Here is an 18,414-nt window from a genome sequence, read left to right as displayed (position 1 = left end):
TCCCTATGGTGTCCTGAGTGGACACAGTGAATTTCAGCTGAATTGCATGAAGTATGCGAGGCACGAAAAGTTTTATAGCAGGGTCAGAAAACGGTAAAAATTACAAAAAAAAAGTCAAAATGGTGGACTTCCTGTTGGGTTTGGAGGGGGGGTCCAAGAGACTTTTTTGTGCGTCTTGGGGTGATACACATGTCTGCTAATTCTTGTGATCCTGTGTCAAACTGGCCAGCGGGGCTACGCATTAGGGCAATAAATACAGTGACTTCCTTTGTAATGGCGAATGGTCAACTTTGAGGCCACGCCCCCGCCACACCGTCAGACTTTTGTAAGAGTTTTGGAATGCGTCTGTTCCCTATGGTGTCCTGAGTGGACACAGTGAGTTTCAGCTCATTTGGATGAAGTATGCGAGGCGTGAAAAGTTTTGCAGCAGGGTCACAAATCGCCAAAAATTAACAGAAATTTAAAAATGGCGGACTTCCTGTTGGGTTTGGAGGGGGGGTCCAAGAGACTTTTTTGTGCATCTTGGGGTGATACACATGTGTGCCAATTTTCGTGACCCTACTCAAAACAGGCCACAGGGGCAGGCAGAAAAACCTATGAAAACACAACATTTTGTGTAGCCAGTAGGTGGCGCTCATTCAAAGCCTCAATATTGTTGTATAGATGTGTTTAGGGTCAGACTCTGATCATACATGTGACATTTCGTACAGATCGGACAGAAAACGAAGAAGTTATAGAGACTTTCTGTGTCCTCAGAAATGGTCAAACTTTGAGGCCACGCCCCGGCCACACCGTCAGACTTTTGTAAGAGTTTTGGAATGCGTCTATTCCCTATGGTGTCCTGAGTGGACACGGCGAATTTCAGCTCAATCCGTTGAAGTATGCGAGGCGTGAAAAGTTTGGCAGCAGGGTCACACATCGCCAAAAATGGCCACAAACCTTCAAATGGCGGACTTCCTGTTGGGTTTGGAGGGGGGGTCCAAGAGACTTTTTTGTGCGTCTTGAGGTGATACATATGTGTGCCAATTTTCATAATCCTGTGTCAAACCGGCCAGAGGGGCTATGCGTTGGGGGCGCTATAGAGCCATTTTTATATGTGCATTTCAAAAGTCAGCAAATTTCAAAATTTTTCGGGCGAATGAATTTTTCTACCAAGTTTGGTGAGTTTTTGGGCATGTTAAGGCCTCCAAAAATGCGATCTCGGAGGGGGAAAAAAAAAAAAAAAAAAAATAAAAAAAATTAAAGCTGCAAGCAGCATTGCGGGCCCTCGCGCACCTTGCGATCCGCGGGGTCATCGCAGTCTTCTCTCCTATGCTCTTGTCTCCTATACTCTCCTGTCCTATGCTCTCCTCTTATTTCCACAGAGATACAACGAACACATGTTTACAACCAAACTTTCCTGCTACCAGTAGGTGGCGTTATGACCGTATCATCCCATTAGCATATATATCTGTTCAGACTCGGGTCCATAGCAGTACTGTAAGATTTTGTCCACATTGCATAAAGTATATGGGTAGTACTGCATAAAACACAGCGAGTTCCTTTGTAATGGCGAACGGTCAACTTTGAGGCCACTCCCCCGCCACACGGTAATACTTTTGAAAGAGTTTTGGAATGCATCTATTCCCTATGGTGTCCTGAGTAGACACAGTGAATTTCAGCTCAATTGCATGTAGTATGTGAGGCGTGAAAAGTTTTGAAGCAGGGTCAAAAAAAGGCAAACAATTGCCACAAAAGTCAAAATGGCGGACTTCCTGTTGGGTTTGGAGGCGGGGTCCAAGAGACTTTTTTGTGCGTCTTAGGGTGATACACATGTGTGCTAATTTTCATGAACCTGTGTCAAACTGGCCAGCGGGGCTACACATTAGGGCAAAAAATACAGGGAGTTCCTTTGTAATGGCGAATGGTCAACTTTGAGGACACGCCCCCAACACATCGTAAGACTTTTGTAAGAGTTTTGGAATGCTTCTATTCCCGGTGGTGTCCTGAGTGGACACAGTGAATTTCAGCTCAATTGCATGAAGTATGTGAGGCGTGAAAAGTTTTGAAGCAGGGTCAAAAATAGGCAAAAAATGGCCACAAAAGTCAAAATGGCGGACTTCCTGTTGGGTTTGGAGGGGGGGTCCAAGAGACTTTTTTGTGCGTCTTGGGGTGATACACATGTGTGCTAATTCTCATGATCCTGTGTCAAACTGGCCAGCGGGGCTACGCATTAGGGCAATAAATACAGTGAGTTCCTTTGTAATGGCGAATGGGCAACTTTGAGGCCACGCCCCCGCCACACCGTCAGACTTTTGTAAGAGTTTTTGAATGCGTCTATTCCCTATGGTGTCCTGAGTGGACACAGTGAGTTTTAGCTCATTTGGATGAAGTATGCGAGGCGTGAAAAGTTTTGTAGGAGGGTCACAAATCGCCAAAAATTAACAGAAATTTCAAAATTGCGGACTTCCTGTTGGGTTTGGAGGGGGGGTCCAAGAGACTTTTTTGTGCATCTTGGGGTGATACACATGTGTACCAATTTTCATGACCCTACTCAAAACAGGCCAGGGGGGCAGGCAGAAAAACCTATGAAAACACAACATTTTGTGTAGCCAGTAGGTGGCGCTCTGTCAAAGCCTCAATATTGTTGTATAGATGTGTTTAGGGTCAGACTCTGATCATACATGTGACATTTCGTACAGATCGGACAGAAAACGAAGAAGTTATAGAGACTTTCTGTGTCCTCAGAAATGGTCAAACTTTGAGGCCACGCCCCGGCCACACCGTCAGACTTTTGTAAGAGTTTTGGAATGCGTCTATTCCCTATGGTGTCCTGAGTGGACACGGCGAATTTCAGCTCAATCCGTTGAAGTATGCGAGGCGTGAAAAGTTTGGCAGCAGGGTCACACATCGCCAAAAATGGCCACAAACCTTCAAATGGCGGACTTCCTGTTGGGTTTGGAGGGGGGGTCCAAGAGACTTTTTTGTGCGTCTTGAGATGATACATATGTGTGCCAATTTTCATAATCCTGTGTCAAACCGGCCAGAGGGGCTACGCGTTGGGGGCGCTATAGAGCCATTTTTATATGTGCATTTCAAAAGTCAGCAAATTTCAAAATTTTTCGGGCGAATGAATTTTTCTACCAAGTTTGGTGAGTTTTTGGGCATGTTAAGGCCTCCAAAAATGCGATCTCGGAGGGGGAAAAAAAAAAAAAAAAAAAAAAAAAAAAAAATAATAATCCTAAGGGTTTCAATAGGGCTCTTGCACCATTCGGTGCTCGGGCCCTAAAAATTAAAGCTGCAAGCAGCATTGCGGGCCCTCGCGCACCTTGCGATCCGCGGGGCTATTGCTGTCTTCTCTCCTATGCTCTTGTCTCCCATACTCTCCTGTGCTATGCTCTCCTCTTCTCTCATTTGCAGAGATGTACAACAAACACATGTTTACAACCAATCTTTCCAGTTAGCAGTAGGTGGCGCTATGACCGTATCATCCGATTAGCATATATAACTGTTCAGACTCAGGTCCATAGCAGTAGTGTAAGATTTTGGCCACATTGCATAAAGTATATGGGTGGTACTGCATAAAACACAGCGAGTTCCTTTGTAATTGCGAAATGGTCAACTTTGAGGCCACTCCCCCGCCACACGGTAATACTTTTGAAAGAGTGTTGGAATGTGTCTATTCCCTATGGTGTCCTGAGTGGACACAGTGAATTACAGCTCAATTGCATGAAGTATGTGAGGCGTGAAAAGTTTTATAGCAGGGTCAGAAATCGGTAAAAATTACAAAATAAAAATCAAAATGGTGGACTTCCTGTTGGGTTTGGAGGGGGGGTCCAAGAGAATTTTTTGTGCGTCTTGGGGTGATACACGTGTGCAAATTTTCATGATCCTGTGTCAAACTGGCCAGCGGGGCTACGCGTTAGGGCAATAAATACAGTGAGTTCCTTTGTAATGGCGAATGGTCAACTTTGAGGCCACGCCCCCGCCACACCGTCAGACTTTTGTAAGAGTTTTTGAATGCGTCTATTCCCTATGGTGTCCTGAGTTGACACAGTGAGTTTTAGCTCATTTGGATGAAGTATGCGAGGCATGAAAAGTTTTGTAGGAGGGTCACAAATCGCCAAAAATTAACAGAAATTTCAAAATTGCGGACTTCCTGTTGGGTTTGGAGGGGGGGTCCAAGAGACGTTTTTGTGCATCTTGGGGTGATACACATGTGTACCAATTTTCATGCCCCTTCTCAAAACAGGCCAGGGGGGCAGGCAGAAAAACCTATGAAAACACAACATTTTGTGTAGCCAGTAGGTGGCGCTCTGTCAAAGCCTCAATATTGTTGTATAGATGTGTTTAGGGTCAGACTCTGATCAACATGTGACATTTCGTACAGATCGGACAGAAAACGAAGAAGTTATAGCGACTTCCTGTTTCCTCTGAAATGGTCAAACTTTGAGGCCACGCCCCGGCCACACCGTCAGACTTTTGTAAGAGTTTTGGAATGCGTCTATTCCCTATGGTGTCCTGAGTGGACACGGCGAATTTCAGCTCAATCCGATGAAGTATGCGAGGCGTGAAAAGTTTGGCAGCAGGGTCACACATCGCTAAAAATGGCCACAAACCTTCAAATGGCGGACTTCCTGTTGGGTTTGGAGGGGGGGTCCAAGAGACTTTTTTGTGCGTCTTGAGGTGATACATATGTGTGCTAATTTTCATAATCCTGTGTCAAACTGGCCAGAGGGGCTACGCGTTGGGGGCGCTATAGAGTCATTTTCCAATGTGCGTTTCAAACGTCAGCAAATTTCAAAATTTTTAGGGCGAATGAATTTTTCTACCAAGTTTGGTGAGTTTTTGGGCATGTTAAGGCCCCCAAAAATGCGATCTAAGTGGGGGAAAGAAAAAAAAAAATAATAATCCTAAGGGTTTCAATAGGGCTCTTGCACCATTCGGTGCTCGGGCCCTAAAAATAATAATCCTAAGGGTTTCAATAGGGCTCTTGCACCATTCGGTGCTCGGGCCCTAATAATAATCCTAAGGGTTTCAATAGGGCTCTTGCACCATTCGGTGCTCGGGCCCTAATAATCCTAAGGGTTTCAATAGGGCTCTTGCACCATTCGGTGCTCGGGCCCTAATAAAGTCACTTTCTTGTGTCATGCTGTAAGTAGTTCCAGCGCTTCAAGCCACATCTTATAGGCTGAATTATGAAGGTGAAGTGCAAACCAACTTAATTAGTCAAACATTTTTGTATTGCTTTTAGAGCCTTATAAATGCTCACCACAGGGCTGTAGGAGTCAGCAGTTTGTCCTGTTCAGTGCGAACCTGTGTGACTGTGATAAACTGTTGTTGTTTTTAGCATGAGGACTGGATCTGCTGTTTTTTTATAGTTGCTGATGTCAACTCAGGATTGGAAAGGGTTAACATGGTTCCTGCTTGTTTTTACCACCCTGCACAATACCACCCACAGCATTAGCATGGATGCACTCGGTTATTGTGAATACTAGAAAGAGGGTTAGCCTAACATTAACCTGCACTGCAAAACAACACGGCTCACTGTTTATTGTTGACTTAAGCACTGCTTTGTGTTAGCAGAAACAAAACATTTCAGCCCCCTGAATAAGTAACATTTATAGTAATCTGTAGTAATATTAAATTAAAAATTTGTCACTAAGGATTTGGCCAAAACTAAAAATCTATCTAAAAAGAAACTCTCAGCCTTTTTTTTCCATTTATTTGGCTACATAAAACTAATTTGCACTGCACCAAAGTTCTATACTGTCAGGAAAACCCAGCCTCTAGATCCGATAGATCCCCAAGCCCCATAACCCAAGGCTGTGTGTAAGACATTCTCCACCTGAATGCTGTCTAATCACATGAATACCAGATTTAACAATACAGCGGGACATGGAAGCCATGTGACATGTTTTTACAGTCACTTGTAAAGCAGTGGGAAGGCTAGTCATGGTTTCAATATGTTTTCCTGTCTCACGCAGCGCCTTGCATCACCATGACAGTCAGCAAGGACCATAATGTCTCTATTAACGCAATATTGTGTGTAAGTGATACAGTGGGGGTGATATGAGGATCATGCATGTGAGAGACTCAGTGTGTGTGTGTGTGTGTGTCATTGTTGTCAGAGCAGATGCCTCTGATGAAAAGCAGGTGGCTCTGATGCCTTGAAAAGCCTTTTCACCATAACAATAGGCCACAACACCTTGTTCTACATTACACACACACACACACACACAGTCTTACAGTGCAGTTTGTAATTAGAACCAGTCCACAGCCTCAGCCTCCTCTGGTGACCCCAGTGTGTGTCTGGAAATCACAGTTGAGGTTTTCCCGGAAAAGGAGTCGAGAAAGGAGGAGGAGTGATGTCTCTACTTTTTTTTGTTTCTGTTTTTGTCGCAATTTTTTCCATTCAGCAATCAAACTAATAGAATAATAAATGTTCTAGTACTGAGAGCCCAGTCTCCTGACCCTGTTAGGTGGTTTCCCTTTCATAAACAGAACACACAATCACACAATCACTTTGTGCTCTTCATGATATCATGACCTGAAACAAATGTAATTCGCAATAAGTGAATTTGGACCTTAGCATGACGTCAGTTTTCTCTGCAATATAAAGTCCTGCACCTCCATGGAAGCAGTACAGTCATGGCTAGTACTTAAACATGTCTTTGTGGAGTTAGAAAGACATGAATAATAAAAAAGATAAAGTGGATTGTTTTGATTATTGACTTCAGGTGTCTCCAAATGTACAAAAAATGCCACAGGCTGTGGATATTATACTATTTGAAATTTTTTTTTAATTTCTTTAATATTTTCTACAAATAATTTTCACTCAATAAAAATTCACATCAATATATAGATCTGCCAAATATTTGCAATATTTTTGTGACTGCATTTGAGTCAGTAATGGCTGGGTGCACAGGTGTGTGTAGAATTTGTTACAAGCAGGTGTGTAGTTGAATTGTTTTTAGTGATTTATTTTTAATTCAAACATGCAGAATAAAAACATTTTGATGGAATATTATGAATTCAATCTCACACGATGCATTCAGGGACCTTTTAAATGTCTGAATATTCCAGTGGGTTTTTAGAGTTCAGAGGGTTAAGTGGTGGAGAAAAATTTTTAGAACACATTTAGCAGAAAGACGCCCACTCCGGACTGGTTTGTGGGTGGGTGCTTTATGGTACTGGCTATGCTGCCTAAACCACTTACATGTATTTGGAAGTAGAAACTTGTGTCTGGCTGCAAAACCAGCAGACAAGCTGGATAAAACTCAAAAATGTCTTCACCTCGTTACTATTTGTTTCAGGTGATGTCAACATATCTCGACTCATCGTTAATATTTATTCAGTCATGACAACATGGGGACACTATAATGTGGACATAGAGTCAGTGCATATTAAAAAACCCTACAGCAACATATGTGCAGGGTGTGTGGAGTAACAGCAGTAAAGTATAATTCTCATAAATATACTTGGATGCAAACCCAGCTACCGTCTTTTATTTTCTTCCAGCTCTCTGTCTCACTGTTGCTGTCTCTGTGCTCTGAAATTACCATCCATCACATTTCCACACTGACCTCTGGATAAGCTCTTCAGGCTGAGAGGGAGAAAAAAAAGCCATTCAGCTCTCTCTCATAAATCTCTCGTATAAATTTCAGCATGCAGCAAATGAACAAAAAGGAATAAACAGGGAAGAGTGTTAAACAAAGACGATGAAACACCGTTTCCATTCATATGTCAGACACAGTTTCACAATAGGATGTTTCCTAAACCTGGCCAATAAATCCAATAAGTAGACAAGAGTCATCTGGTGGAGGAATGGAGGAGGAAGAGACAGCCTTGGCCACGGTCTGTCTGTGACCTGTCAAGCCTCAGTGCCGAGCCAAACCAACACTCTGCAAGACCGAGAGCCTGCGGCTTCAGAGAGCTGCATCAGACAAGCCTAAAGCCTGTAGCAGCCATTTTGATTGCTCACTGTTATATAAGGAATGATTAGTTTAGAGCAGCTCAGTTGGTTTACAGTGCAGTTGTAAATGTTTAGTGAGAGCACAGTGATGCAGTCATCCTTTACCCAGGCATAGAAATGAAACCGAGAGAATGGATCTAATAGGAGACAGGAAGTATGTACCCTTCGCATGAGCAAAACCTTTTCAGTGAGAGTCTTCGATAGAATTGGCAAAATATGAGTAGGCCTATAACTCATCAAATGATTCAAGAAGTAACGTGTTGACTCGACATAAAGGTCACTTCACAGTTTAGGTGCCGACATGTCCTTCTTCCTGTTTCTCAAGAGGGAAGAATTAGCCTCTTATTCATATTTCGTTCAAGTCAGAGTGTGTCAATGCTAAGCCTGTTTACATAATTGCAGAGCATTCCATGACAGCCAGCTGTGGTCAGGGCATGCTATGCAATGTGTCTCTTAGTGGAGCCTGATAGTCACATGTGTGACACTCCTTAGTTTAGGCAAGGGAGAAACAATCGGATGATTTGTGTGTGAATAACTAGATTTGTTTCCCAAGGCCATAGTTTTTATACACAGACACACACACACACACACAAGCAGGCACACACTAATGTAATTAGGGATCAGGAGACCCAGCAGGATGTTGGCTAATGAAGTAGACATCTGTGGGATCCTATTTTAGTTTATCAAGTTGAAACTAGCCTTCTTTGAACCACCCTATTGCTTTCCTCTTATTGTGTGTGTGTGTGTGAGGGACACTCCAAAACATAAAAGTCTGATACATAGAAGTCGTCTTGTATCTGCAATAAAATGATACTGATTTAGTTTAAATTATAATAATGCTGTTAGAGTTGCCATGTGTTCTTCCTGCTGCTCACATGATCTGCTCCAGGCTGTGTAAGTCCAGAGGATAGATCAGACACACACACTTATACACTCACAAAGAAACACAATCTTTTCATGTCGGCTTGATCCTCTCCACAACACTCACCTCATAAATCTACTCAGTCATCTAAGGAAGAGGATCACTGCACCATTTTACAATGTGTTACATGCCATGCGTAGGGGCACAGGCAATAAAAAAACAAAACAAAGTCTGGCTCTAATTACATCATAATGCAGCTAAAGTGTGACAAAATCCCACTGAAGACTTCAACTGTCTCTTTTTTTCCCTTTTCCCTTTTCTCTTTCTGTAAGACAGATTTATGCTACACTAATATTGCTCTTTTATCTATGGCTTGAAATGCATTGCTGTCAGCCACATGAAGTTTCCATTCAGCCGTTTGAACAAAAGTCCTAAAAAAATAAAATTTAAATGATATGTTTGTTTCCATTAATGGCAAAAAAAAAACGATGAAGATGAAGAGTGAAGCTCCACTCACCATGAAAAAGGAGACATTTGTTAGGAGTTATTTAATAATACTCTATAATGCTGTCATGACACAAACAAGGGAGAGAACATAGTGAGATGTTCAAGTACACCTGCTTCTGGCCATGCTTTGCAGACCAGTTTTCAGAAATTCTGCAGCTAAAAACTTCTGAATTTTTGTAATGTGGCTGTTGGTCTCCAGTGGGTCAATCATGGCTTCCAAGTTGTGTAGAGGAAAGTATATTTTTGTTATATTTCTTACAGTATCTTGTTTGTGCACATGGTTTATTTCGGGTTATTATGTTATGTTGTTTGCAGACTAAAAAAGTTTTGATGAAATACTTGCTGCCAGCCAAAAAACCTGCCGGCAGTTTTGTTGGGCCACTGATTTGTGGTTACTGGCTATGGCTGCTGGTTTTGTTTGTTGTTTGCTAAAATTCCCCTCAACCATGTATTTCATTCTACATTACTGACAACTGCAACAAATCAGATTTTGAACTTGTCACTCAAACACACTGTTTTGTATAGCATCATAAAAACCCTCCAGGAACGATTGTCCTCGTGTTTGTGCTGTAGTCCCATCCGGTCTGCCATTACACTGCAAAAAATACTCTCTAAACCCCAAAATTCAGTCATTCTCTAAGAACAAAAATAGAAAAATCCTTACAAAGATGGTTAGTTGGCTACTTGTTTTAGCACTAGCACAGCCAATATTCCTGTCACATCATCAGTTTGCATCCTATGGGCCGTGCGAGGCTCCAGAATGTGGACCAGTCCTCTTTGCTTGTTGAAACACAAATGATTTCCATCTGTGTTGATGTTGGAGAGCAGTGCCACCCTCCCCCTTCACCTTCTCCTCTACCTCTCTTCTTCCCTCATCTTCCGCAAAACAGACCCTCCCTCAGTCGACTAACAATCTAAGCTGTGATGCATCAGGTACACACCCTACAAATTCACAACAAGCCTTATGTTTTTTGTTTTGTACTTAGAGCACAGACGTTACAGACGTTTGCTTGTGTCATACTGTATGTGTTAACTGAGCTGTGTCTGCATTTCATTTGGAATTCATTTCCTCCCCCTCCAAGCACTTCTGTAGATAAATGTGCTCAACTTTTTATTCACACTAGCCCTTAATGTACACACAATGTCGACTTACACTGTTTTTTTTTGGGAATGATAGTTGTTGTTTGGACCCACCATCCTCACTCCTTACCCGATTGCGAGATGTTGCCATGTTGGTGGCCTTAGTAGCAGCATTGTGTTTGGAGTATAGGACTGCAGTGTTTTGCCAAACCAAATGTTTTCTAGCCTGAAGGGGGAAACACACTGCAGCAAGTAAATGTGTCACTGTGTTGTGTCAAACTACAGAGTGTGCACAGCAAGTGTTGGCTAACAATCACACGATTTCAGCTGAGTTCCTTTGGTACGTTGTTAGAAATGAGTTTGGTGTGTTTTGGTCTCCATTCGGTGCTGATGAATCTGTTTTCATATTTGACTTAATTCCTCAGTGGGGTTCCCCTACTCTGTGGCTTGGTCAACCACAGCAAAGCATTCGATGACATCAGCACTATTGTGTCAGTGTCTAGAGACAGGAAATGAGACCGTTAAACAGATCATACTGATGAGGCGTTGCATTTTGTCACTGGGGTAACCAAACAAGAGGCTAATTGGAGATTGATTAAGTCCTAACTGCAAGGAGCAGTGACACATGCCCACAGCATGGTTAATCCTGGGGGCCAGGACTGTTTCAGCCTACTTACTCTAACGCTCTTTGGAAAAAGTTCCCGCTGAGAAACTGGAGCACGAATGGAAAACCTATTCACAACTCTTTTTCCCCTCCACTCTAGTGCATTTGAAAGCTTTTTACAGTGCCAAGTTTTTTTCTTGACACATGATGTGATCGAAGAGACTTAATAAAGCTCTGAGGGAAAATTGAAGCTATTTCTGCAGTCTGGTAGAGAGCTAATACAGTTTATTGTTGTAACAAATGCATTCTCTGCTTGGTAGACAACACACATGGTTAATTTGAAGTTATATCTATTTTTAAAACACTGCACCTACCCTTTAGTTTCATAGCTCTACGTAAAGAATTTAAATATGGTTCTGGTGTAAAAATGAACGGAAACTAAAATGGAGCAGTGATTCCTTGACTCTACAAAGCACCCGTGGACACCATGCATGTGTTCCAATTATACCAGTTTAGATTCATATTTACCTTCTCAGCTGATTTTGCACCACACGGACTCTTGTATACTCCTAATATGGCCAAACTCTTTGAATTAACCTTTCTAAACCGAACCACAGAAGTGTGCTTTACATTAAATTACAGTGGCCATTGAAGCACCAAACTAATTTCTAATTTGTGAGGTCTTTAACCAGCATAAATTCAGACCTAAAGTCGTACTCTTAGGCTAATGATGGGTGGTCTGGACCAATCAGGAAAGTGTGTTTCACATGTTATGTGATATACCTATGGTGCCTAGTGACAAGAAGTGACTTTTCCCTTAGAGGAAAAAAACTCCAGTGGACTTTGATAATTTGTTGATGGAATTGTTAGTTACAGAGGATGACTGACAGAGTTTTCATCCAGTTGCCTGCCAAGTGTTCTTGTCAAGCTGTTCTCCAAACAGCTTCTTTAGGCGGCATCCCAAACGATGATTTAATAAATGGTGCAATTACAGTTTTTGGGCCATCAAATAGGTCTGACCGATGTATTTCTCAACCGTAAAATGTCCCATATCTTACAATTCTCACAACTATTGGTTTACACTATTGCATGGGAAAGCCGTTCCACCCCACCCTTCTTTTCCAGTGACCACCAGCTCCTACCGGCTTTCACTGGCTCCTGCTGACCCACATTTACACCTCATTGTAAGGTGAGAGAAACACAGGAAACACCCAGCCCAATCTCACTCTCCAGTTATTTTTTCAGCCTAGCTGGCAAGCTGGCACATCCGCCAGTAATGGCACTCTGGTGAATGCACCTGTCCCACAAAATGTACACTTAACATGTGAGGAAGTAAAGAATTGAGTTTTGTTTTATCAGAGGTAACACTAGCATGGGCGGGTTATGTATAAACAGAGGTGGAACACCTAGATGTGTTGCAGAGTTTGGCAGGTCTTAAGCTTGGATGAGGCCTGAAGTCGTGCAGAGAGGAGATTTCTTTTAAGATATTTAGTTTCTTTTTTCATTCCTTTACATGCTAGTGCTTTCTAATGTGTTTAAATGTATGCTTCTTCATTGTGTTGGCTTATCAGCTGACATCCAGGTTGAGTTCCTTTTTAACACAATGAGGCTTTCAGTAAGAAGTGTTGGCCGCCTGCCACTGATGTAACCACTGTAATGTATGCTGCGGTTTGTTATCACAATATTCCCACTGATAACCTGGATTTATAAACAAAGTGCCATGCATAACAGGAAGTCTTTAGTATGTGAGAAGCTGAGCTATGCAGGATAATTTTACATACAAACAGACAAATTTAACACTCTTGGCTGTCATTGGAAACCAAGTACAAGCTGTAAATGTCAACCATTACTTTTACAAGCCTGTGTTCTCAAGGTTATTCAGGGACAACAGCAGGACAACCTCAGGTCAACCTGAGGGCTGATGGGTAACTAGCTCTACAGCATTAGGTCTTGGTGCTTTCATCTTCTCCTGCGGTCTGGCATCAATTTATAACTCATTGCCTTAACATGACCTCATATATGAGCTTCAAAGTATGCATGGGGGAAGGGGTGTGTGTGTGTGTACGTGTGCATGGATATCTGTTCATATTTCATCCCATCTGCCCTTTCTGTGCTGTGGTGTTTTATTGCAGGTTTCAAAGCAACAAAGGATTCAACAAGGATTATACAGTTTGAAAAGCTTTCAAATGTTTTGAGGTCTGTAGATACTGAGAACAGCTGATCTGATCTGAAACATTTGGTCAGTCTGTCAAGAGAAGAGACTGAAAACACATGCTCTTAAATAAATATGGATCACAATAACATGGAAATGAGAGGAACAGCTGCACAAATCTGGTTACAGAAAATGGAGGGCTTACCCTTTCCTCTTACCTCAAATAGCTACCATCCAGGTGACCTTGGGTAATGCACTTAACCTCTAGTTGTACAAGAACAGCGGCAACCAGAGGCCAGCACTAGATGGCTGTGGTTGCACTGTGCACCCAGATGTGAATTTGTATAAGTATAAGGCAGGGTGGTACTGGAAAGAGTGTAGGTTTCAGCAGAACTTTACTCTGGATAAATAAAGCTTGCAATATGGAAGTGCTCTCTACTGGAAAGAGTGATATTGATTTTGTGCATAATTTTTGCAATCAATGGAAATACCCGAGGAAACCCTGACTTTTATTCCTCAGGAGGATAGAGATAGATTGTTAAATAGAGCTAATTGTTAAAGAGCTTTTTTTTTCTTTTTTTTTTTCAAATAAAAAGTAAAAAAAATCTGTTCTGCATCAGCTGGAACCATTTCCACATGCTAACTTTTTAAAGAATCATGGGAAATGCAGTTTTTCCTTTCCAAGTCCTTTCCTAAGGGAGTGGCTTTCCTGCATCCACTTAGTTTATTCATTCCAGCGTCCCACTGGCACCATGGCCGAAACATTTATTCAGGTCCAGTCCTCCTACTCAGGGCAAAAATGGATACTTGGCATAAATGTTTAGACGTGAGTTTCAGGCCAACCCCGGCACAGCAGACAAACCTCCCACTCAAAGTATCCAAACCAAGGTCAGGACTCCTTTACCACTAACTAATTACACATTATGACTGTGGAATTCTGGCATTTCTCATCTGCATCCATGGACATGACCTGTACATGCTGATCTACTTATGGTAGCAGTGTTTCCTCTAGAAATGTATTCTTGTCAGGGAGGAACAGTATTTAGACCATGACGGATGAAAACTCCCTTTTACACTTCTAATATAATTATGTTAAGCCAGTATACAGTACAGTATATATACAGTATAAACATGATCTTATTAGTTACTATTGGCAGTATTTATGTGTTAAAGATTTACTTTCACTTTGAACAAAATAGGAAGTAGGTAAATGAAATAAAAAAAAATCCCACAGATGTGCACTCACAAAATCAGGGTAAATTCTGCTTAATTGGTTAGTTGTTAGCATATTTTTGGCCAATGCATTTAATGTTTAAATTCTAATCCTGGTCAAACATGAGCTACCTTGAGTTCAATTAGAAAAAGCTGGAGGAGGCCAAAAACACAGCTAAAGCAGAAGCAATATTGTGTTTGCCTTTTGCTAAGAGGACACACAACATCACAACTGTGACACATTTGCAGCATCAGCTTGGGTGATGATATCTCGTTGATATATGACTGCTTTATTGCTGCCAAATCTGATCATGCCTGAAAAAATGTGGAAATCTTTGGAGGACCCGTCTCTGTCTTTTGTCTTTTGTATTATTCTTTGTGTGTTGCTGATGATGCAGTATGTGTTTATGGTCAGCAGAGGGGCGGTATGTGTTGTGACCACAATGAACTGTAATTGATACGCTGATCACTTGTGTAATATGGCCAGGCTGTTGTTTTGGGGCTTGGAAACAAAGGAAAGTTTAGACTGTGTGTTCATGTCTGTTCATAAATATGTATGTGTCTGTACACAGTGTGTGCAAACACACTTTTCACCCCTGTGTCTCTAAGCTTTGAGTCACTACATAGCAGAGCAATGGGGTCACATTCTCTGGAGTGTAATGTAATGTATTCTTCTGCACTCCGGGAAAAATGCTTACCCAAACAACTGGCTTCTGCACGATTATTAATGGTTTTACTTTTGCCTAGAAGTTTTCAAAAGGAAGTCATTGTGATGTGAGATTTAGAGCCACAGCCTTCATATCAACAATCTTTCTCCACCAACACAAACAAGTCCAGGTTCACATCCACTCCTCAGGCTTGAGATGGTGCCTTATTGTTTGACTGTCCAGGCTGAGTGCTTTCATTCTTTTCGCTTCTCTGCCTTTCTTTCTTTCTGTCTTCCTCTCCAGGGGATTTTGGGGTGGGGGGTAGGGAGGAGATGGCTAGCGGCGCTGGAGTTTAGCAGGGCAGCATAACCCTGCCAAAAAATGAGTTCACCAAACCGCTGTTTCCCTCAAAGGAGGTGCGATAAGGTTTCTGCTCAGGGCCTGGCTGGCCACTCGACTTATAGATGAAAAAAGAGAGGCAAGAAGAAGTGGAGAGGAATTAGCTAGGGAGGTTGTTTTATTTGAGAGTGAAGAAGAAACTTTCGCTTTGCACTGTGCAGTGAAATTGTTAAGATGAATCTTTTTACGCAAAAAAAAGTGAAACAAGACAGATGCAGGACTATGACAACTGGCTGGAGAAAGTTAATGAGTCAGGTCAAGGAGCTTGAAACATTTTTAACAGATTGTTGGGCAGATGGCATTGTAGGCCTGGTCTTTATCTGTGTTTATCTTTCACCTCCAAGATCTATCTTCTTTAAAGGCATGATTCCAACATATTATTCCGCAGCACATGGTTGGCTTGGCTGGAGTGTTAACAAATGAGCTACAGCTTCATGTTTGACTTAAGACAAGCAATAGCACAAGTGGGGTTTCTGGAGATAATTTCTTCTGCGATGTGTGTTAATGGTACAGCAGAGTTCCATTCAACACACTGACAAGAGTGCCTTGGAACATAAAGCATCCTTTAAAGTTCACTGGGCTAAATTCAAAGACATCACAACAGTCTTTCAGTGGGGTGTGATGACCTAGCTGTGTTGAAGAAAAATCACAAAATGATCTAGTCATATGCATCTTAAGTACAACATCATTTAATTATCATTTAGGATCAAATTAAAAACGACCAATAATAATTTGTCATGCATACTCCACCCGTCATTTATCCAATGAATAACTAAAGAATTAAGAAAAATACCATAGCTCTGTGAAGCTTTTCTGGGCCTAAAGTTTATACCAGTAAGAAAATTACAGGTCTCTACGAAGAAATGACAAGTGTAATCTCCTCTGATAGACAGCGTTTTCTTGGCATTGTGTATCCCCAATAGGCCTGTTCAAACCAAAGTCAATAGTTCTCTTTCATTACAGAAATGCAATAATTATGGCAGAAAGACTCCACTGTCGGACGGTCCACTGTCATGTTGCTCTGACACATACTTTCTACACTTTGAAGAAGCCTGCCAACCCCTTTTCTGAATGTTCCACGTTGCTACAGCAATGGATGCTGACATCAGTGCTGCGCTGACGCCTGATTGGGTCGGCTGCAGCAAATGGCCCGTAGCACGCAGACTTTCATAACAGTTATGGTGTTTCCCTTCTTTATAACCGGAAAATCGACACAGCCACCAGTAAATAAAATAAGAAGAGAAATCAAAGGGGTTTTCCACAAGAGGAAAAAGTCTGCAGCCATCACAGGGTATGGTCTTTGTGAAAAGGGCTTTCATAGGAGGCTCAGAGTGTGGCCTTATAAGGCCTTTACAGCTTGACAACATTTCACTTTGAGGTTGTCTGGTACTGGCTTGTAGTCTATTTATTAGAATGTGGCTCCAGAACAAACACCTCTTACATGTGAACATGCATAAGAAGTGAAATGGGATTAAGCCTTGGTGTGCAGTGGGAACTAATGAGCAGAATGCACATACACAAAAACAGCGAGACATGTGTTTCTATGTGCTGCCACAGTACCAGATTTGATGTTTATATCCACCATTCAGTTTTTTCTAAAAGGTGAAGACAGCCAAGATGGATCACGTCAGGCTGTGCAGCTGATCCTCTGCTCTGGTGACTGGATTTCTAGGACTGTGTTGTGCCAAACACACCACCCTCTTTTAGCCTTCCCCGTCATTATAATACCATGAAAATATTTTAAACCCTTTCCCAATTAATCATGGTTCAAGAACATCCCCTCTTTTCTGAAACTTCTCTAGTTACAGTCACTATTAAATAGCCTGAACTAAACTTCAGGTTGGGTTTCTTAAACCAACACTTCTCTTGGCCTCTCACTTGTTTTCTTGGTCACACACTACCTAATAATTATTGTCTTAGCTTGCTCACAAGCATTCTTTCTCCTTTCTAATATTTTGCACCTCAGTGAAATGTCCTGTGCACTGGTTGCCTCTGTTTTTGCACTGAGATGTCAAAGGCTAATTTTGAGTGCTGCAATGACTTCTTTTATATCGTCCTCCCTCTGACCAACAAAACAGCTCCTCTTCCACAACACAGAAGCCACACGCTGCTGCTAATTACTTCCCGTCTAACAGTCCTAACACTGATTAAAGGCAGATGTGTAGATAAATCTGTGTCACCACACAGAAAACCTAATCAGTTCTGAAATCCATCCTTAGATCCCATTTAGTTGTTTTGCTTGCTATGTAGTGTGAATGCATATTCATGGTGGGTAGGTGAGGTGGAATTAAAGATTTTATACTTGCATCCAACAACATGAATCATACTTCTATGATAGGAAACCCACAAAAATGTAAAAATTCTCACAAACTTTACACATCATACACATAAATATGAAAAGCAATAACTGTCTGATTACACTGCAAACCGTCTAAATGATGATTTCTTTGTTTGTTCTTACAATAAAGGAGTATACATTCATTGTTTAAAGGACTTCTCAGTGATCACTTGAAACTTGTTTTATCTCTGTAGCCTCCAAATAGCGGCCCTCCTCCTCTGCCCAGCTCCTCTCTTCCAGAAGGTTACTACGAGGAAGCAGTTCCGTTAGGTCCTGGAAAGGCTCCTGAGTACATCACCTCCAGTGAGTGATGGTGGTTCACATAACTAATAAGAATCTAACTCATTCTTACATGATTGAACAGAAAAAAAAATGATGTATTTTCATACCCTCTCAGACTATGACTCAGATGCCATGAGCAGCTCTTATGAGTCGTATGATGAGGAAGAGGAAGATGGGAAGGGTCAGAAGATGCGTCACCAGTGGCCGTCTGAGGAAGCATCCATGGATCTTGTAAAGGATGCCCGGATTTGTGCATTCCTCCTGCGCAAGAAACGCTTTGGCCAGTGGACAAAACTTCTCTGTGTTATCAAAGACAACAAACTGCTGGTCAGAGACTGGGGCACAATGTGAATGTTTGAAAATCATATTCTCAGGTT

At 41.8% G+C, this 18,414-nt stretch overlaps 1 protein-coding gene across 3 annotated transcripts in view; it reads left to right on the top strand.

Moving 5' to 3' along the window:
- The window catches only part of afap1 (actin filament associated protein 1), a 70,138-nt gene that overhangs the window by 36,843 nt on the left and 14,881 nt on the right, over positions 1-18,414 (top strand). For all 3 annotated transcript variants that reach the window (XM_028429219.1, XM_028429218.1, XM_028429220.1), the window contains exons 4-5: positions 17,950-18,058; positions 18,153-18,364. In XM_028429219.1, coding sequence (XP_028285020.1) covers positions 17,950-18,058; positions 18,153-18,364 — 321 coding nt within the window. The remainder of the gene's footprint in view (positions 1-17,949; positions 18,059-18,152; positions 18,365-18,414) is intronic.

The sequence above is a fragment of the Parambassis ranga genome, chromosome 18 (assembly GCF_900634625.1).
Source record: "Parambassis ranga chromosome 18, fParRan2.1, whole genome shotgun sequence".
In the NCBI taxonomy this organism is placed as follows: Eukaryota; Metazoa; Chordata; class Actinopteri; family Ambassidae; genus Parambassis; species Parambassis ranga.
This window is presented reverse-complemented; position numbering and strand designations above follow the sequence as displayed.